The 16,770-nt window shown below is 32.5% G+C and overlaps 2 protein-coding genes across 3 annotated transcripts; both read left to right on the forward strand.

The window, feature by feature from the left end:
* The first annotated feature begins 1,463 nt into the window (after positions 1 to 1,463).
* Positions 1,464 to 3,236, forward strand: LOC114162574 (Tetratricopeptide repeat (TPR)-like superfamily protein). Of its 2 annotated transcripts, none has more exons than XM_028046503.2 (4): positions 1,464 to 1,633; positions 1,800 to 1,936; positions 2,344 to 2,590; positions 2,812 to 3,236. In XM_028046503.2, the coding sequence occupies exons 1-4, from the start codon at positions 1,465 to 1,467 to the stop codon at positions 3,033 to 3,035; spliced, it is 777 nt and encodes a 258-aa protein (XP_027902304.1). In that variant the 5' UTR covers position 1,464; the 3' UTR covers positions 3,036 to 3,236. The 2 variants fall into 2 exon arrangements, with proteins under 2 accessions (XP_027902304.1, XP_027902305.2); XM_028046504.2 differs by having other exon boundaries at positions 1,473 to 1,633; positions 1,806 to 1,936.
* Positions 3,237 to 11,385: 8,149 nt separating this feature from the next.
* On the forward strand, positions 11,386 to 16,770 carry ACBP1 (acyl-CoA binding protein 1). The gene is made up of 6 exons (XM_028048697.2): positions 11,386 to 12,094; positions 12,492 to 12,597; positions 12,761 to 12,864; positions 13,673 to 13,764; positions 15,878 to 15,975; positions 16,234 to 16,770. The coding sequence occupies exons 1-6, from the start codon at positions 11,610 to 11,612 to the stop codon at positions 16,408 to 16,410; spliced, it is 1,062 nt and encodes a 353-aa protein (XP_027904498.1). The 5' UTR covers positions 11,386 to 11,609; the 3' UTR covers positions 16,411 to 16,770.

The raw sequence follows: 16,770 nt of genomic DNA on the forward strand, positions 1-16,770 counted from the left end.
CATACATACATACATATATATATATATATATATATATATATATATATATATATATATATATATATATATATATTACAATTACGGATAAATTGAGATTGGACAAAACCAAAGAAGTGAAACAAAGGTTTTGAGGGTAGATTGAATTACTGTTTGGAGTTGTTAGAGAACGATGTTGTTTGAAGAGGTGGAAGAGGAGGAAGAGGAAAGGGAAGGGAGAGGGAGAAGAGCATCGTCCTTATCGTCGGTGGAGAGATAGATGCAAGAACACCGTACTAGGGAAGTGAAGAACGTCGTCGCCAAGTTCACCTCAAACCACCTCGCCACGGTGTCCCACGCTCCTTCTTCTTCACCCTCCATCTCTCTTCCTCCCTTAACCAACAAGTTTGATTTGTTCAATTGCTTTTGTTAGCCTCTATTATCAGATCACGCAAAAGTAGGACTATCATTTGCACAAAACTTGGTGCAAAGAAAGTAAAAATAAAAATTATATAATGTTATATATATATATATATATATATATATATATATATAATTTAATATTTTAAATAGAAATTCCTTTTGTTGAATTGAAATCAACTTTATTTTTGCTTTATCAATTATAATTTTTTTTTTCAAATTAACTAATATTTTAGCCTATGTAAAACATATGATAAATATTCATTTCATTCAATTATAAAACTAAAATTTCTAATAAATATAGAAAGATGATATACAAATTAAAATAACCATATTTGATGAGAAAATTTGCCAGACTATTTTTTAATTTCAATATTTTTAAGATTTGTACATCAACAATAAAATTATTTTAAGAATCTTTTTAAAAGTTTTATTTCTTTTACTTTATTTTAAATCAAGATTTAATAATTTTAAAATGAATAATTATAAATAATATCTTGATAATAACACTATTTGACCATCATTTAACAATTCTTGAAAAGATAAAATAGTTTTAACAAAATTAAAAAGAGAAAATAAATAGTAATTAATGATACTGTCAAGGAGATGTGGTATAAATATTCTATATGCACCTAAAATATGCGTTATACGTTAACATATTTTCTTATTATAGATTTTAGTTAAAATATAGCATCTATTAGAATTTATTATAAATTTTATTTTAACTATGAAAAACAAAATATTTATCTTATGCATTGCAGCTGGCGCAAGAGTAGCAGTAGTTAATCAATTTACTATTTAATTAAAAAATAATTTGATATGTAACTTATGACAGCCTACATCTAAAGTTTTGAGACAAGGTCCAACAAATGTAGTGTTCAAAATACAATTTCTTTTTTTAATTTTATCTCAATTAGTTAACATGTACAACTATCAAAACTATTTCTTTAAAAGTTTCAATGTCTTTTCTTTATTTTATTTTATACAAAAAGAAAATGTTTCAAAAAAACAAGCAATGATGTAGAGCCACGTGTGATGCCACGTAACATATTTATCCGCGGATAAGCGATGGCGGAGAGGTATGTGGAAGTTCCAAGTTCCAAAACTGAAGTGAAGAGCGAAAAGAAAACAACAATGGCGAACGTTTCAATTCCACTCCCTCGAAACGGTTTCTGCATACCCAATTACGCAACCAAACGCCCATCTTTCACCCCTCCATTCACAATTTCTTGCTCTGGTCTTACTCTTCCTCTCTTATTTTTCTTACATTTTTATATGATTTAAATAATGCTTAGCTTACCAATTTTCTCTACGTGTTGTCTAACAGTTTTGCCTCTTCATCTCCGCATGAAACTTAGATAACTAATTATTTTGTTGGTAAAATGATTACCCGTGTTTTGTAGGAGTAGCTGAATTAGATGGATCTCATCAGAATAAGGGAGGTTTGTTCAGTTTCAATGGAATGAAGGGCGTGGCCTGTGGTATTCTTGCAGCTTGTGCTGTTACTTCTTCTGCATTTCCCGTTCCTGCTGCAACCCAGGTTCAAAATGTGTTTAAATTTTAACAGTTATAGAAAAACTTTAATTTAATTCTACACATTGCATATACGAATCTTATACTTATTTAATTTTTCCTACTTATTTTTATCTATCCCTAAAATATGTCATATCATTTATAGATTGCAAGGTTCTACAGGTTGCCTGATTTGGTTGTAGTAATCATGTAAACTACATATGTAAACAGAAGCTGTTGCAATTGATGTGCTTTGAATTCCTAATTTTAACTTTTAAGCTCCCATTTGCTCTCAGAAGTTAATTTGCCCAATGAGGAAATTTCATGGATGAGTTTTCCTTTTAGGAGGCTCTTGTTTGAAAGGAGAGTGGTAAAGCAGGTTTTTGTGCAATATAGGTACTGAAATTGTTTAGTGCTTATATATTTTCCATGCAGAGACTTCCCCCATTGTCGACTGAACCCAATCGCTGCGAGCGTGCTTTTATTGGCAACACAATTGGTCAGGCAAATGGTGTATACGATAAACCATTAGATCTCCGGCAATGTGATTTCACAAATGAAAAATCAAACCTGAAGGGGAAGTCCCTCTCTGCAGCACTCATGTCAGATGCTAAGTTTGATGGTGCTGATATGTCAGAAGTTATAATGTCTAAGGCTTATGCTGCTGGTGCCAGCTTTAAAGGTAACATTTTTCACTTGTGCAAAATCAATCTAACGTTAGAGATCAAATACAAGTTCTTCAACGTATCTATATTTCTGAAATGTTTACTAAGCTTGAATGGCAGAAGATATAAAACTATTCGTATTATTCATCTTTCACACAACTGTAGACAACGTGCAAGTTGTGATTCATTCTATTTGGCACGTAGACAAAGCAATGAATGATCCAGGGATATTTTACAGGGGTGGACTTCTCAAATGCAGTGTTGGACCGTGTGAACTTCGAGAAAGCTGATCTTGAAGGAGCTGTATTTAGGAACACAGTATTGTCGGGCTCCACCTTTGACGAGGCTAAGCTGGACAAGGCTGTTTTTGAGGACACTATTATTGGTTATATTGATCTCCAGAAACTATGCACAAACAAGTCCATCGGTGATGAAGGGAGAGCTGAACTAGGATGTCGATGAAAAGAACAATAGTATGCTGCTATGCCATTACGTGCCACGGCTATTTTGATGAGGGTAGCCACTGGATTAAGTCTACGCCGAAAGAAAATTGAATTCTTTCTTTTTCTTGCATGATGCTGCATAACTTTGTAGTATTCCTCATGATTTTAACATACAAATCGAAGACCTTGGTATATTTACATGTATTTGGTTTTTTTACTATGTCCAGTTGATTCTAAACAACCTTGTTAACTTCGCAGTTTTCGCCACGACTTTAGATTAGGAAATCTAATCTATAAGCTTTATTTTGTACATTACTGATATCAATTTGGAAGCATGGCTTAGAAGCAAATGACGAGTGTTGTTTAGAAGAACTAAACCGTAAGAAGTATCTGGTGTAGTGGTATCATAGTACCTTCCAAAGGTAAAACTTGTATTAAATTGGTATTATGTCATTCGAATGTTGAGGAATAAGATTGACTAAATCGATGAAAAAATCTTACGTTGTCTCTGTCTTGCACTCCCGGGCACATGATGGGTGTTGTGATCTTCCATCATTTCTCCCAAAGTCGCCAACAACGAGTGGTATATGGATTGACTTAAAGCTAATTTCATACAAGTTTAAGAGATCATTGAGAGATGGCGTGTCTTTTTAAACTAATTTAAGGCATGACATTAGGGATAATTTAAACGGGAAATTTACAAATTTGGTGCAATTTTTGTTGAACATTACCTAAATTGGTAGTGTTTTTAAAAGTTATGGATAAGTCTTGACTGAGTGTTTTATGAACTCGACTTTAATATCAGATTTGACTAAATTCGTGATTGGTATGACAACTTCAGTGATTGAAGAGAAGTATGGAAGATGCGCGACCTTTTTCTTGTGGAACTTTAATTGAAGTCACAGAGAAGCTGCATGAATTTAGTGTCTCGGTGGTTAAGTAAAAAAAAGCACGAGTGATATCTGAGAAGATATATTATGAGAAGAAAGAGTTGGAAATGTTATAAAAACATGAACAAAACTTGATTCATGAAGTGTGTATGATGTAGGTTCATTTTATAGTTTTGCAAATATGGTGTTGTGATCATTAAGAAATCTCCATGAATATTTCCATGAAATATTAAAATAACAAGTTATCTAGTTGTGAATGTTCAATTTTATAAGCTCCAAAATAGAAGAGAATTTATTTAAACCAAGAAACAAAATAACAAGATTGCAAAGGAAACATAAAAACAGAATGGAATTAAGAAGAAGATGAACAAAAGATGGAAAGACATGAAAGGGGAGGGGATGACAAGTGATGACACACCACTTAGAGGGGTCACAAAGCCAATCCAACCCTTAAGATGAATGATGACGCCACCACTTGAGACGTTGCTGAAGGTAAGGCTAGAGAAGCTTCATCCAAAGAAGAACTCCTCCCTAAATGGTCGAATAATGTGTATTATAACTCAAAAGATTCAACCGTATACAAGTCAAGTAGAGCCCCTTAAATTGGTGAGCATGAAAGCCCTCTAAGCAAAGAAAATACAACCTAAGGGTGTCTAAAAAGCTAGCTTCTAGAAACTAGGTTAAAAGGATGACAAATTTGGTGTGGTAAGTGGCTCCTGCATGGTTTGTGCCTATGCATGGTACAAGGGACCACATGGAGGTACATGGTACATGTTGATTTTACTTTATGCTTTCCTCTCTCACCACCTTGATTGGATGTAAGCCCAAGCTCTTCTCCACTCCAATTGGTGTTATTCCACTCCTAATTAGCATAAGCTTAACATATAAAACAAAACAAACAAAGAGTCAACATGTCAATTTAAGTCAAGTCAACCTGAATCAATGACCAAAAAGTCAACCAAAATCAACTTAGGGAACACTTAACATAAGGTAATAGAAAACAAATAATTGGGAGAAGGATTAGAGGTCTCCCTTGTGGTCATGCTCCTTGTCACTCTTCTAGGAAGGTACTTCATAGCTTCATGGTGAGTCATGGACTCATCCTCCCCTTCTTGGAGAGAATTCAACCACGAATTCTTAAAACTTATATCAAAAGGACACATTAAAAGTGTCACTCATGTTATAGTTAGGGGCTAAATCTAACTCTATTACGTGTTTGGAAAGTGTATCAAATCGTACAAGTAATACAATGGACAAGTCCAGATATCATATTCCACATGATTAATGTGGTTTAAATTGATTTGTTACTGATAAAAGATGAGAATACCAAAATATTTGTAGTTTAAAGGAAAATAAATGTAGAATTAAGATGTAAAATATAAACAAAATTTGACACAATGGAAACAAATAACTTGATTGAGAAAAATATAAGATAAAATCTTCATCGGGATTGAATTTCATAATCTAATTTAAAGCAAAAACACCAAATAATATTCTTCTAATTCCTACTCTAACATTCACACCTTATGTAACAAAGCCTAACGTCTTAGCGACAAGTTTAAACTTTAATAAGAATCATAATGTCTTCGACCTTTCCTTATTAAGATTCACGATTATGATCAAAATTTTGATGTTATGAATGACCAATGATGTACTCTAAGCCTAGATGCACAATCAATTAGTTGTCTACTCTAGTATAGGTTCTAATATCGTGTTCAGTAATTAGAAACCCACACATATGCAATTAATAATTATCATGCAATTAAAACAAGAATAGAATACATGAGTGATGGAAAAGAATTATATTGAATAGTGAAGTTCATAGAGAATTAAGAATACATTACACCCAATTCCCGTGAATGAGGAAGTTAGCTACTCCTAGACATACTGAACACAAGACTAATGTTGAAATTGTTGAGTGATCCTTTTGTGTATGTGTGTGAGTTTTATCTTGAGCATGTGGCTCAAGTGGCAGCTCCTCCATTTATCTCATTGGTTCTATTGAGTGACATGGAGATGGGCACAAATTCCATTTGTAATAAGTTTCTTCACTTATCTCACGAGAGAAGGGAGTGGCGTGATGAATAACATGTTAATACATCATACTCCATCCCTAATCCACATAGTTGGCAGAACATGTTAAAGGGGACTAACAAACTAAAAATATCAGTTGTTTCACTAAATCAGTAACAAGTTCTCACCCTAATATCATATACTAATTATGAAATCCTAATATATTTGGAGATGACTCGCATGATTAGTTATAAAAGTGGTTAGATGTCAAACCCTTTTGCACGAATCATATTCCTCCTAACTCATGTGAAAATTATTTAGCTTAATGCATACGTATCATACAAAATAAACTATTTTAGAAAAAAAAAATGAAAAAAAAATCTTATTATTGTTTGGATATTTATGGAGTAGAATAAATGGTTGTTTTCTACATTATTAAAATTTTCATTATATAATAAAAAAAAGTCTAATTTAGAAAAGTTTCTTTTGCATTGCAAAGATGTCTTCATTATTTTGGATTAACCGAATCAACTCGATAATTGATATATACAAATTAGGTTTAATTATGTCTTTGGTCCCTATTTTGGAGTCAAAATCTCAAAATGGTACCCAAAATTTTAAAAGTCTCAAAATGGTCCCCTTTTTTGTTGAAACGTCTCACGTTTGCCCTTGCCGTTAAGTCAACATTGACGCCGTTAGAGGGAGTGCCACGTGTCAGTTCCTCGATTTTTTGAATTTTTTTATTAATTTTTTTTTGAATTTTTTTATTTTTTATTTTTTATTTTGAATTTTTTTAAAAAAATTAAAAAAATTGCCACGTGTCAAGTTGTCATCGTGCCACGTGGCAGTGACAGTGACACGGATCAGTATTACGCCATGTGTCATTTTTTTAGTCTCAATTTGGTCCCTTTATTTTAATTTGTCTCAATTTAGTCCCAATTTTTGTAAAAATTTGCAATTTTGTCCCTCTCCAAATTGAAATCAAATTTAATTTCTGTATAAATGTACACAAATATTTCCATCAAAATTGATATTTCAAGTAAATATTTTTAACCAAATTAAGTTCATTTAATTAATATTTTACATTGAACTTTATTTAAAATGGTTTAAAAGTTGTTAATAGAAAATAATGTTTATAGAAAAAAATTCATAAATTACCTAGTTCATGTTACAATAAAACACATATAAATTTAAAATTTTAAAACAATTTTAAGTAAAGTTGAATGTGAAACATAATTTTAACTAAACTTAACTATGTTAAAAATATATAATAAAAATATCAATTTGAATACAAATATCAAATTTAATAAAAATATTTGTATAACATTTATATAAAATTAAATTTTGTTTCAATTTGAAGGGGGACAAAATTGCTAATTTTTACAAAAATTGGGACTAAATTGAGACAAATTAAAATAAAGGGACCAAATTGAGACTAACAAAATGACACGTGGCGTAATACTGACATGTGTCACTGTCACTGCCACGTGGCACGATGACAGCTTGACACGTGGCAATTTTTTGATTTTTTTAAAAAAATTCAAAAAATAAAAAAAAAGAAAAAAATTCAAAAAAAAAATTAATAAAAAAATTCAAAAAATCGAGGAACTGACATGTGGCACTCCCTCTAACGGCGTCAACCTTGACTTAACGGGAAGGGCAAACGTGAGACGTTTCAACAAAAAAGGGGACCATTTTGAGACTTTTAAAATTTTGGGTACCATTTTGAGATTTTGACTCCAAAATGGGGACCAAAGGCATAATTAAACCTACAAATTACATTAATTTAATTTTGTTTTGTCTAATTGGATTAAATACAAACAAAAACCACATAAACTTAAGAATGATTTGTTTGAATATCGTATTTGTGATTTACTCATATATCAAAAATTAAAATAAAATAAACAATGTTAAATATTATTGATATTTTAATTTTTTAGTTTCTTTACCAAATATAATTTACAGTTATTGTTTTTTAATATGAGTATTTATACAAAGGTCATCAACCACTTCAAAATCATATTTAGAACTCAAACTATACACATTGATTGAGATTAATGACCATTTTATTATCGACTTAGTACATAAAAGTGTTTTCAATAATGGGTATATATCTTTACAAGGAAAATAATACTCAGTACATATGTCTTTGTTGTGGCACTTATATATGTTTCACACATTAATAAATAGATAAAGCAAGCTTATCTAAAGACTCTTACATGTTAAGAATGAAGTTGTCTCAAAATGTGAAGTTGTTAGAATAAAAATGGTTAAAACTCGTTTTTTGAAGAATAATATGTGAACATACATGTTTTAAGGCATTAGGCAAAATGTCGTTTGACATTAGACAATAAATCTTCTTTGGAATAAATGAATCATCTATACTTAAATGAAACACAATTTATATAGAGTTAATTGTATTTATGACTGGAATTATATTTAATATAATTTTTTGTAGTGTAACGTTTACGAGAAAAATATATGTTAAGACAACAAATTGTATAAGAATTATAAAAATGTGTGCTGAGAAAAAAAAGGCCTACCCCTATTACATGTAAATTTCTTATGCATAACAAGTCTACTATTATAACAATTTTATCTATTATTGACAAATCAAATATTATACCATGTGAAAAAAAAAAGAAAACTCATTAACAGGAGTGACAATTAGGGTCCGGCTTACCAGCCCGCTGGCCCGCACAAAATATGCGGGACGGACTTAGAAGTTGAACCTACAAGTCTGTCACAGTTCGGCCCGCATAAGCCCATAGCTAGCGTGAGCTGGCCCGCGACCCGCATAAAAAAACTTGCATTTGTATATATTAGTTACTTTTTTTATAGACTCTTGCATTAATATTTCAAATTCTTGTATAACTAGAAAAGACAAGTATTATATATTTTTTAATGTGCTAAAATTTAAAGAATACATTATGTATGTCATAGTATGAATATGAATATGATGAAAATGTTAAATTATCAATTTATCATCCAATTCTTCAAAGTCTTTACTTAATTTTGTGAACTTCTTAAAGTTTCCTAATTTTTAAACATTGAAAATTTTATCATAAGAATTAAAAAAAAAAAGCGGACTAACCCACGTGTCCGCTGGCCAAGTGATGTGTAGGATAGACCAATAACTACAACCCGCATAAATTATAGTGGATGAGACGGACCAGTCCGCGATGAGTGGACTTTATGCGGATCAAATCAACCTGCATTGCCATCCCTAAATTTTAAACCATAGGTAGATTATGACGACGAATTTAAAAATATCCGTCGTTGTAAGTTGCACACATGATAATAATTATAAGTTGAAATATTATTTAATTAGTACCATAATTGCTAACTTATTTAATTAGGATGCACTGTATCGTGTAATTCTCATGTATGGTATAATTTATACTTAAATAGGGGAGTGGAAATTAATAAGCAGCCACTTTCTCCTTTTTTTTTTATTATTTAGTTTGTAACTTTATGGTTGGATCCTGCTTTAGCATGTTATGATTAACTAATTGCAGGATTTTTATTACGTGCTACAATTGATACCACTTTTCTCCCTCTTATAGTATTTATGAATAGGTGCAATTTATGAATCTTAGCCACCCAAAATGTGTTTTCTTAATTAATTTCTTTTTCCTTTGACTTCTATAAGTTTAAATGTACAAAGACAAAATACATAATTATTCCCGGTTATTCAAAATAAAAGACAACTAATGTGTTAACAATGTAACAATTAAAGTGAACAAAGATTTCTAAATATTAATAGCTCATTTTTAGTGAATGATTGATACTATTTATTTCATTAGTTATATTTTGGATACATTTTCTATATACAAAGAAAAAAATAAAATAATAAAAAGAAATTAAAATTTTGCATAAGCTAAATTAAGTTTCTCATCAAGGTAGGATACTTAAATTAATTTTAAGTTATAAAAAGCTGAATATATTTTTATTTTTATTTAGCACTTTGAATTTGAGTACTTTTCTTGGTTTTCAAATTACAAATTAGTTGTTTAGTCTCTTAATTTGAAAAAGCATTATTTTTTTGTCTCTTAAATCAAATGTCTTTACAGTCATGATTAACGTGATTAATAGTATTTATGATAATAATGACATATGTTTATGTTAATAATGACATATGTGACTAAATTATACAAAAAATTACGTTTCCTTTGTAATCTCTCAAATTTATATCCAATTTTATTTCAGTTCCTCAAATTGAAAAATTAATTAACACCTATAATTTCTAGTGTAATAATTTGGATTTTTCACTAGGTTTTTTCTCTGTTGATCATCTGATGTACCTTCAAAATTATTAATTTTAAAATTTTAAAATATGTTAAAATTATCTTTAAAGTAACAAAATAATATTTCTAATACTCACTAAAAAAAACGGACTCAATAACGTAGAACTTTCTGTTTTATTAGGCTATTTTATATATAAAAAAAAACTTTTAAAAAGTTGTACTTAACGTCTATATCAATGTTTTTAAGAGAATATTAACACGTTTCTACCAATTTTAGAAATAAAATTACCATAATTTTAAACTTTCAAAGTTTAAATTATTGAATAATGTTTAAAGATAAATTTATTTATGATTGTAATCAGTAAAAAATGAATAAAGCAAAAAGGAAACATTGTATCCATATATTCTAATAATTATTATACACTTTAATCTCAAAATGAAAACTTCTTTCATAACAATGAAATAAAGTATAAGATAAACAAATAATATTGTAATTAAAGTAATAATCACTTTGACCAATTTTATAAGAAAAGGGAGAGTGGGACAAAGACAAAAAAAGAAAATTCAAATACTATTAAAATAATCTTTCTCAATTTAAATATGCGTTGGTTATGTGAATAATTTAAACATTGTCAACTTAAAAATTATAATGAGTTATTTCCCAATTAGAAGTTTAAAAAATAATTTTATTTGACTATATATATATATATTTAGAGGATTAAAATAATTATTTTAAATTTGAGATGCTTAAATGTCAATTTTACATTTGAAAGATAAAAAAAAGACACTTTAAATGCTAGGCTTAAATAAAATTTGGTTCAAACTTTAGGGAGTAAAAAATATTTCAGTAATTATTTTAGAAAAAAGAAGAAGGAGAACTTCCATGTAAATTAAAATTTTACTAAAAGAACAAAGTATTTTGGCTGTAGTGTAGAGTTATTTAACAAAAGCACGCATAACCAAAACATCACTTATTTGGACTAAGAAAATTCGAAATCAAAAGGAACAACAACCTGGTCCATCTTGTTGGGAAAGGCATAATTATTCCAAAGATTCGTTTCCTTTTCTCCATTCTCTTTAACCCTTTGAATCACGGATCGTCGGTGGTGATCTCACGTAGACTCATCAAAAGGTGACACGTGTCACTCTTTCAACAACTATACGGTAAAGCACAGGTAATTCCAGGAAGCACCTGATAAGTGCCCCCGAGCGCCAACAGCACAGAGAGAGAGAGAGAGAGAGAGAGAGAGTGAGAACGCTCTCCGTTTCCACCGTGCCAGCGCATGCTCCATTCTGAAAATTCCTCTGCAATCTTCTCAATTTCTCCGTCAACAATCCCAACATGATTTATCTCCTACTCTCGCTAGGGTTTTAGCTCACCCTCGCGACTAAAGCGATTTCTTCGTGAACCTATTTTCAGCTTCTAGGGTTTCGTCAACCGCCATGGCCGAGTGGCAGTCTCTCCTCCAGTCGATTATCGTCGGCCTCATTTTCTCTTACCTTCTCGCCAAGCTCATCTCCATCGTCGTTTCTTTCAAAGACGACAACCTCACCGTCACGCGCGCCGCCACTCCCGCCGCCGCCGAGCGTGTGGAACCCGAGGCTGCCAAACGCGAAGACGTCGTTCCCGATTCCGCGGCCTCGCTCAGGTTAGAGGAGCAGTCCGTGGTGGCCGAGCACGGTAGCGTGAGGAATGATAGTGACGGCGACTACGACGATGATGATTGGGAAGGTGTGGAGAGTACCGAATTAGACGAGGCATTCAGCGCAGCGACGGCGTTCGTGGCCGCCGCCGCCGCCGATCGGCTATCGCAGAAAGTGTCGAGCGACGTGCAGCTCCAGCTTTACGGGTTGTACAAGATTGCCACTGAAGGTCCCTGCAGCACGCCCCAACCTTCGCCCCTCAAAATGACCGCACGTGCTAAATGGTATATTCTTCGCTATTCTCTGTTCTTATATGTGCTTTCTGCAGAAGTGACAGTGTAGAGGAAAAGAAAAAAGAGAAGAAATTGAAATAGTTTAAATTAATAATCTTTCATGCTCTTCTGTGTGTTTATATAGCAGCGTGTGAAATGTAGGATTGGCGATCATTGAGCTTGTTTTGGATGTATTTGTAGTTTGTACTATTAAAGCTGAGATTGATACCACATACAAATCCTCTTCGTCTTTTTCTTTTTGGTTTTTTTCTTTTTATGTAAGTAGTGTTTACCTTTTTTTTTAAGCCTAAGTGTTTGCGGAATATCTGATGTACTATTACTGAATATTGTATGTAAATGGTCAACTGATGTTTTTTCCCCCTACCTGTCTCATTGCCCCCCTTTGTAGGCAAGCATGGCAGAAATTGGGCGCGATGCCTCCTGAAGATGCAATGCAGAAGTACATTGATATTGTGACTGAACTGTATCCTGCTTGGCTTGATGGTTCATCTTTGGTGAGCCAAGATGCTGTTTCTTCTTTAGCTTTAGATGGATGAATCTCTGCTTTCTCCAAAAGGAGGAAAAATTATGTTTAGAATCAAAGTACTATGTTTAATTACATTCTTGGTGTGTTTATTTTTTCATTGCTTTGCCTAACTCATAGAGCTTCTGTAACAGAGGAGAAGAAGTGGCGATGGTGCTGGCTCTGGTTCAGAGGCTAAGGGACCAATGGGGCCAGTTTTCAGTACTTATGTTTATGAAGAAGAATATGGCAGTGACTCGTAAGATTCCTAAAACCAATAATGATTTGTTCTGGGAGCCTGTGTGTGTGTGTGTGTGTAATTATAGTGATGTTTCCTTGATGACTTTAATGTATTTAGAATGGCGGAGTATCTTGAAAGGATAAGTCAGAGGGTTTAGTTTCTGTACTAATCTGCTTTGGTCCTACAAGATTTCTCATTGCTATTTGTGAATTTTTATGTTTGTTTATTATGAATTTCAAAAACTATTATGCATATAAATCATGTTCATTGCTGATCACAACTTACCAATGGGTATCTCCCAGCCAAGTCACGTACATAACAGTGAAATTTTGAATTTAATGGTTTTGATGATTTATTTCTTATAACTAATTATTTAAGGCAATTACTTTGTATGTAATTCTCTCTCAGTGGGAATTTTTTCCACCTATTTTTGGAATTTTTTCTATCGTTTACTTGATAATACAACTAATACAAATCCTTCTGAAGTATTTATTTTTAATATGGATGCAGTTCATGTCTCATTTCCGCTTTCTTGTACATCACCTTGTCTTTACACTAATCATCAATCCTCACCTATCACTAAACTCCTTAATCCTTTGACATATTGGGTGGTGGATTGTATGAGCTGATCACGAGATTTTTTGGAAGTTATAAGTTGTCAAACTTAATATATACTTAGTATCAATGATATTTGTTGATGAATAATAACTTTTGAACAGCCAAAGTAATAAAACTCAGTAGTTAGGTGCTTCATGGAAAGGGTACTGTTTCTGGAATGAACAAAGTATCGATAGGCATATTGATTTTTAATTTTCTTCCTTTACAGGCAAATGGAAGCCATTCATGGATTTGCCAGGGAAGGAGACATGGCTAATCTGCTCAAGTGTATTGAAAATGGTGTTTCAGTTAATTTGAAAGGTGAGTTATTTATAATAGTTATTTGCTTTTCCTTTTGTATACATTGCTCTCTACTGAGCTGTGAGTTGTCAGTATTTCTTTTTTTTTTTTTGGTTTTTGAATGCTCCAAATAAAACTTGTGGCTAGCACTAGAAATTACAGTCAGTGATTTAGTGAAACGTCATCTACCTGAATTTTAGCAGCATTGCTTGATAAGTCTAGCATGAGTAAATTTGTTTTCATTGTTTTTAAAACCAAAGGCAGGTGCTATGTTTTTGTTATTACTTATGAATTACAACCCAAAACCCAACCCATAATCGGTACACACGCTAAGCTACTAATTGAAATACTACTTACCCTGGTAAGCCTAAGTTGCTCAAAACATGGTTACCGAGTGAAAGAAATTGTATTTTCAATGTAACCAAAAATTCATTAGTCTATACATTTTCAACATCTTTTTTCTAAAAGATAATAATCACCTGCTGAAAGATATGTGTGTGTGTGTGTGTCTGTATGCAGTCTAGGAACATTAACAAATACGGTACATATTGTTCTATTACATTACAATATTTAATGCAATTCAATATATTCATGACGAGTGTCCTATAGTTGCAGAATTCCCATACTTGCTAAAAAATTCAAGAGGGGACTATAAATCTAGTGGAGGCCTGTAAAAGAAATAATGTTCTTGGAAGGACCATAACTCCTAGCTTGTAACTCAGTTGCATGATAACATGGATAAAATAAGAATGGAGACTTGTATAAACTAAGGGCACAACATGTACCATGATAAGCTAGAAAGGCCATAACAATGTAAGTGTGGTTCTTTTCTATCCAAACTCCATCAGAATATGCTAAGATATTGAAGATAGTTCATAACCACTTCATTAAAATGAAAACTGCAACAACAAAAGCCTTATCCCACTTGGCGAAGTTACCATTCATCTTGGTTGAAGGCTAAAACTTCAGAGATATTATTTACCATGAGATACCGAAACAACTTCCTTAAATGTCCTTCAATTAATGTAGGAGAGAATAAAAATCAGGAAACTTATAAGCCAATCATGGTAGAAGCAGTAATCTTTGTGTCCTCTAAAGTGAGAATAATTACATGCAGGTAAACATGGAATATAACATGTGAATAGAAAATGTTTAAAAATTTAATATTGTAGGGGTCACAAGAGAACCAAAATATGATGGGGCAGCTTCACCTTGTTTAGAACCTTCTCCTAAGGGTAAATCTTCCCTTAGGAGTGGCTGCATGAAATGGAGAATCTTTTCTTCTCGTCGGATTTGTTGCATGAAGTGGAGAATCTTTTCTTTTCATCTTTCAAGCTAGAGTTGGAGAGTGAGGTTGGAAAGAAAGAAATGTAACAAAATGTGAGGAAGGTGAATGAAGAACAAGTTGAAACGTTGAAAACATGTTTCTTGTGACTATAGTTCCCATTCATCTGTTTCTCCCAATTACACACATTTATTTTTTTTCTTTTTTCCATTTGTTGATTATGAAAGTTGAGAGTTCCAATATTAATCAGCAAGCCTGTGTAATTTCTTGAAGGTGCATTTGAAGATAGAAAATTGACCGATGACTGATGTGACACAAAAGGAATAAATATTCTAGGACATGCTTTAGTAATTTCCTTTTTATTGTGAAAATTAGCTGAAGTGGAGAAATCTGTGTTGTTACATGTTCAACCTTCAATTTAATTTCGTTCCCATTTGTTGTCCTGGTTCCTACATTTGTGAGCGAAGAGTTATACCAGTGATTTTGTGTGTATTTTATTTTCTTTTTGTTTAAATATAAGAAAGCTTGATATAGAGAAGTAGCTATATTCACTCTAGTTGCTCTTCTCTATCACAAGTTTGATACACAGTAGGGGAAGTAGGTATAACCATGGAAAGTCTTGATTATTTTAACTGTAGAGGATACAATAACATTGGTCATCAGATGATATTAGGGATGTGGATAAAAGTTTTTCTCCCTTGACACCTAGTCACTAAAGGTTCCTCCGCAATCTCATCATTTTTGATATTTGCTGTGTCGTGACAGTGGCTTATCAAATTAATATTTGCGTTTGATTCCTGTTATTATTTTTCCTTTCTATATCAACATGCGTTTTTGAAATGAATGCAGACAGTGAGGGCCGGACACCATTACACTGGGCTGTGGATCGTGGCCACCTTAATGTCACAGAGTTGCTTGTGAGCAAGAATGCTGATGTGAATGCCAAGGTATTCCATATGCTTTAGAATCAATAATATATGCATTAACGTCAGGGACTACTCATATTTCATGACATTGCCGTATCTCCCCAGAATGAAAATAGAGCTGAACCATTGGATTCTGAACCAGACAAACCTCACTGCAGAAGTTGAATAATATCAAAGTTTAGCTTAGGCTTTTGGAGATGCTTTTTTGCATTTTACAGTTAATGATAGTAATGTGTCTTTAGCCACTTTGTATTGATATTATGTTTTCTTTTTTGGAAGGATAATGATGGACAAACTGCCTTGCATTACGCTGTTACATGTGAGAGAGAAGGCATAGCTGAGTATTTAGTGAAGCATAATGCAGACATAAATTCAAAAGATAATGATGGGAGTTCACCGCGAGACATCTGTGAGCCAAGCTGGCCATGTTTGCAGCACGTGGGGGAAGTGAACTGATTGCTTGTTTGCTTCATGCTGGTTCTGGCCATTGCAACCATTACCCTAATCCCTTCAGGATGTACGTGTCTATATAACTTTTTTTTGTCCTTACGCATGGTGTATACACCCTTTTCTGTCTATGCACCGCTTAGGTAATTGTTCATCAGGTGTATTCTGTTTTAATATTGTTCCTCTGCTCAATTCAAAGATATAGAAGGAAACTAGAAACAGTAACAGGGAAAGGGAGAGAATCTATAACGATAAACGTTCCTCGGAAAACCTTCTACCCCTTCGATTGAAGGTGATACAGATTTACAGGGTTATTTTAGATCTTAAATTGGTGTTAATATTATCTGGATTCCCGTGAGATTTTTGATT

The sequence above is a fragment of the Vigna unguiculata genome, chromosome 9 (assembly GCF_037176805.1).
Source record: "Vigna unguiculata cultivar grain cowpea cultivar isolate G323 ecotype 2 chromosome 9, ASM3717680v1, whole genome shotgun sequence".
NCBI lineage: Eukaryota > Viridiplantae > Streptophyta > Magnoliopsida > Fabales > Fabaceae > Vigna > Vigna unguiculata.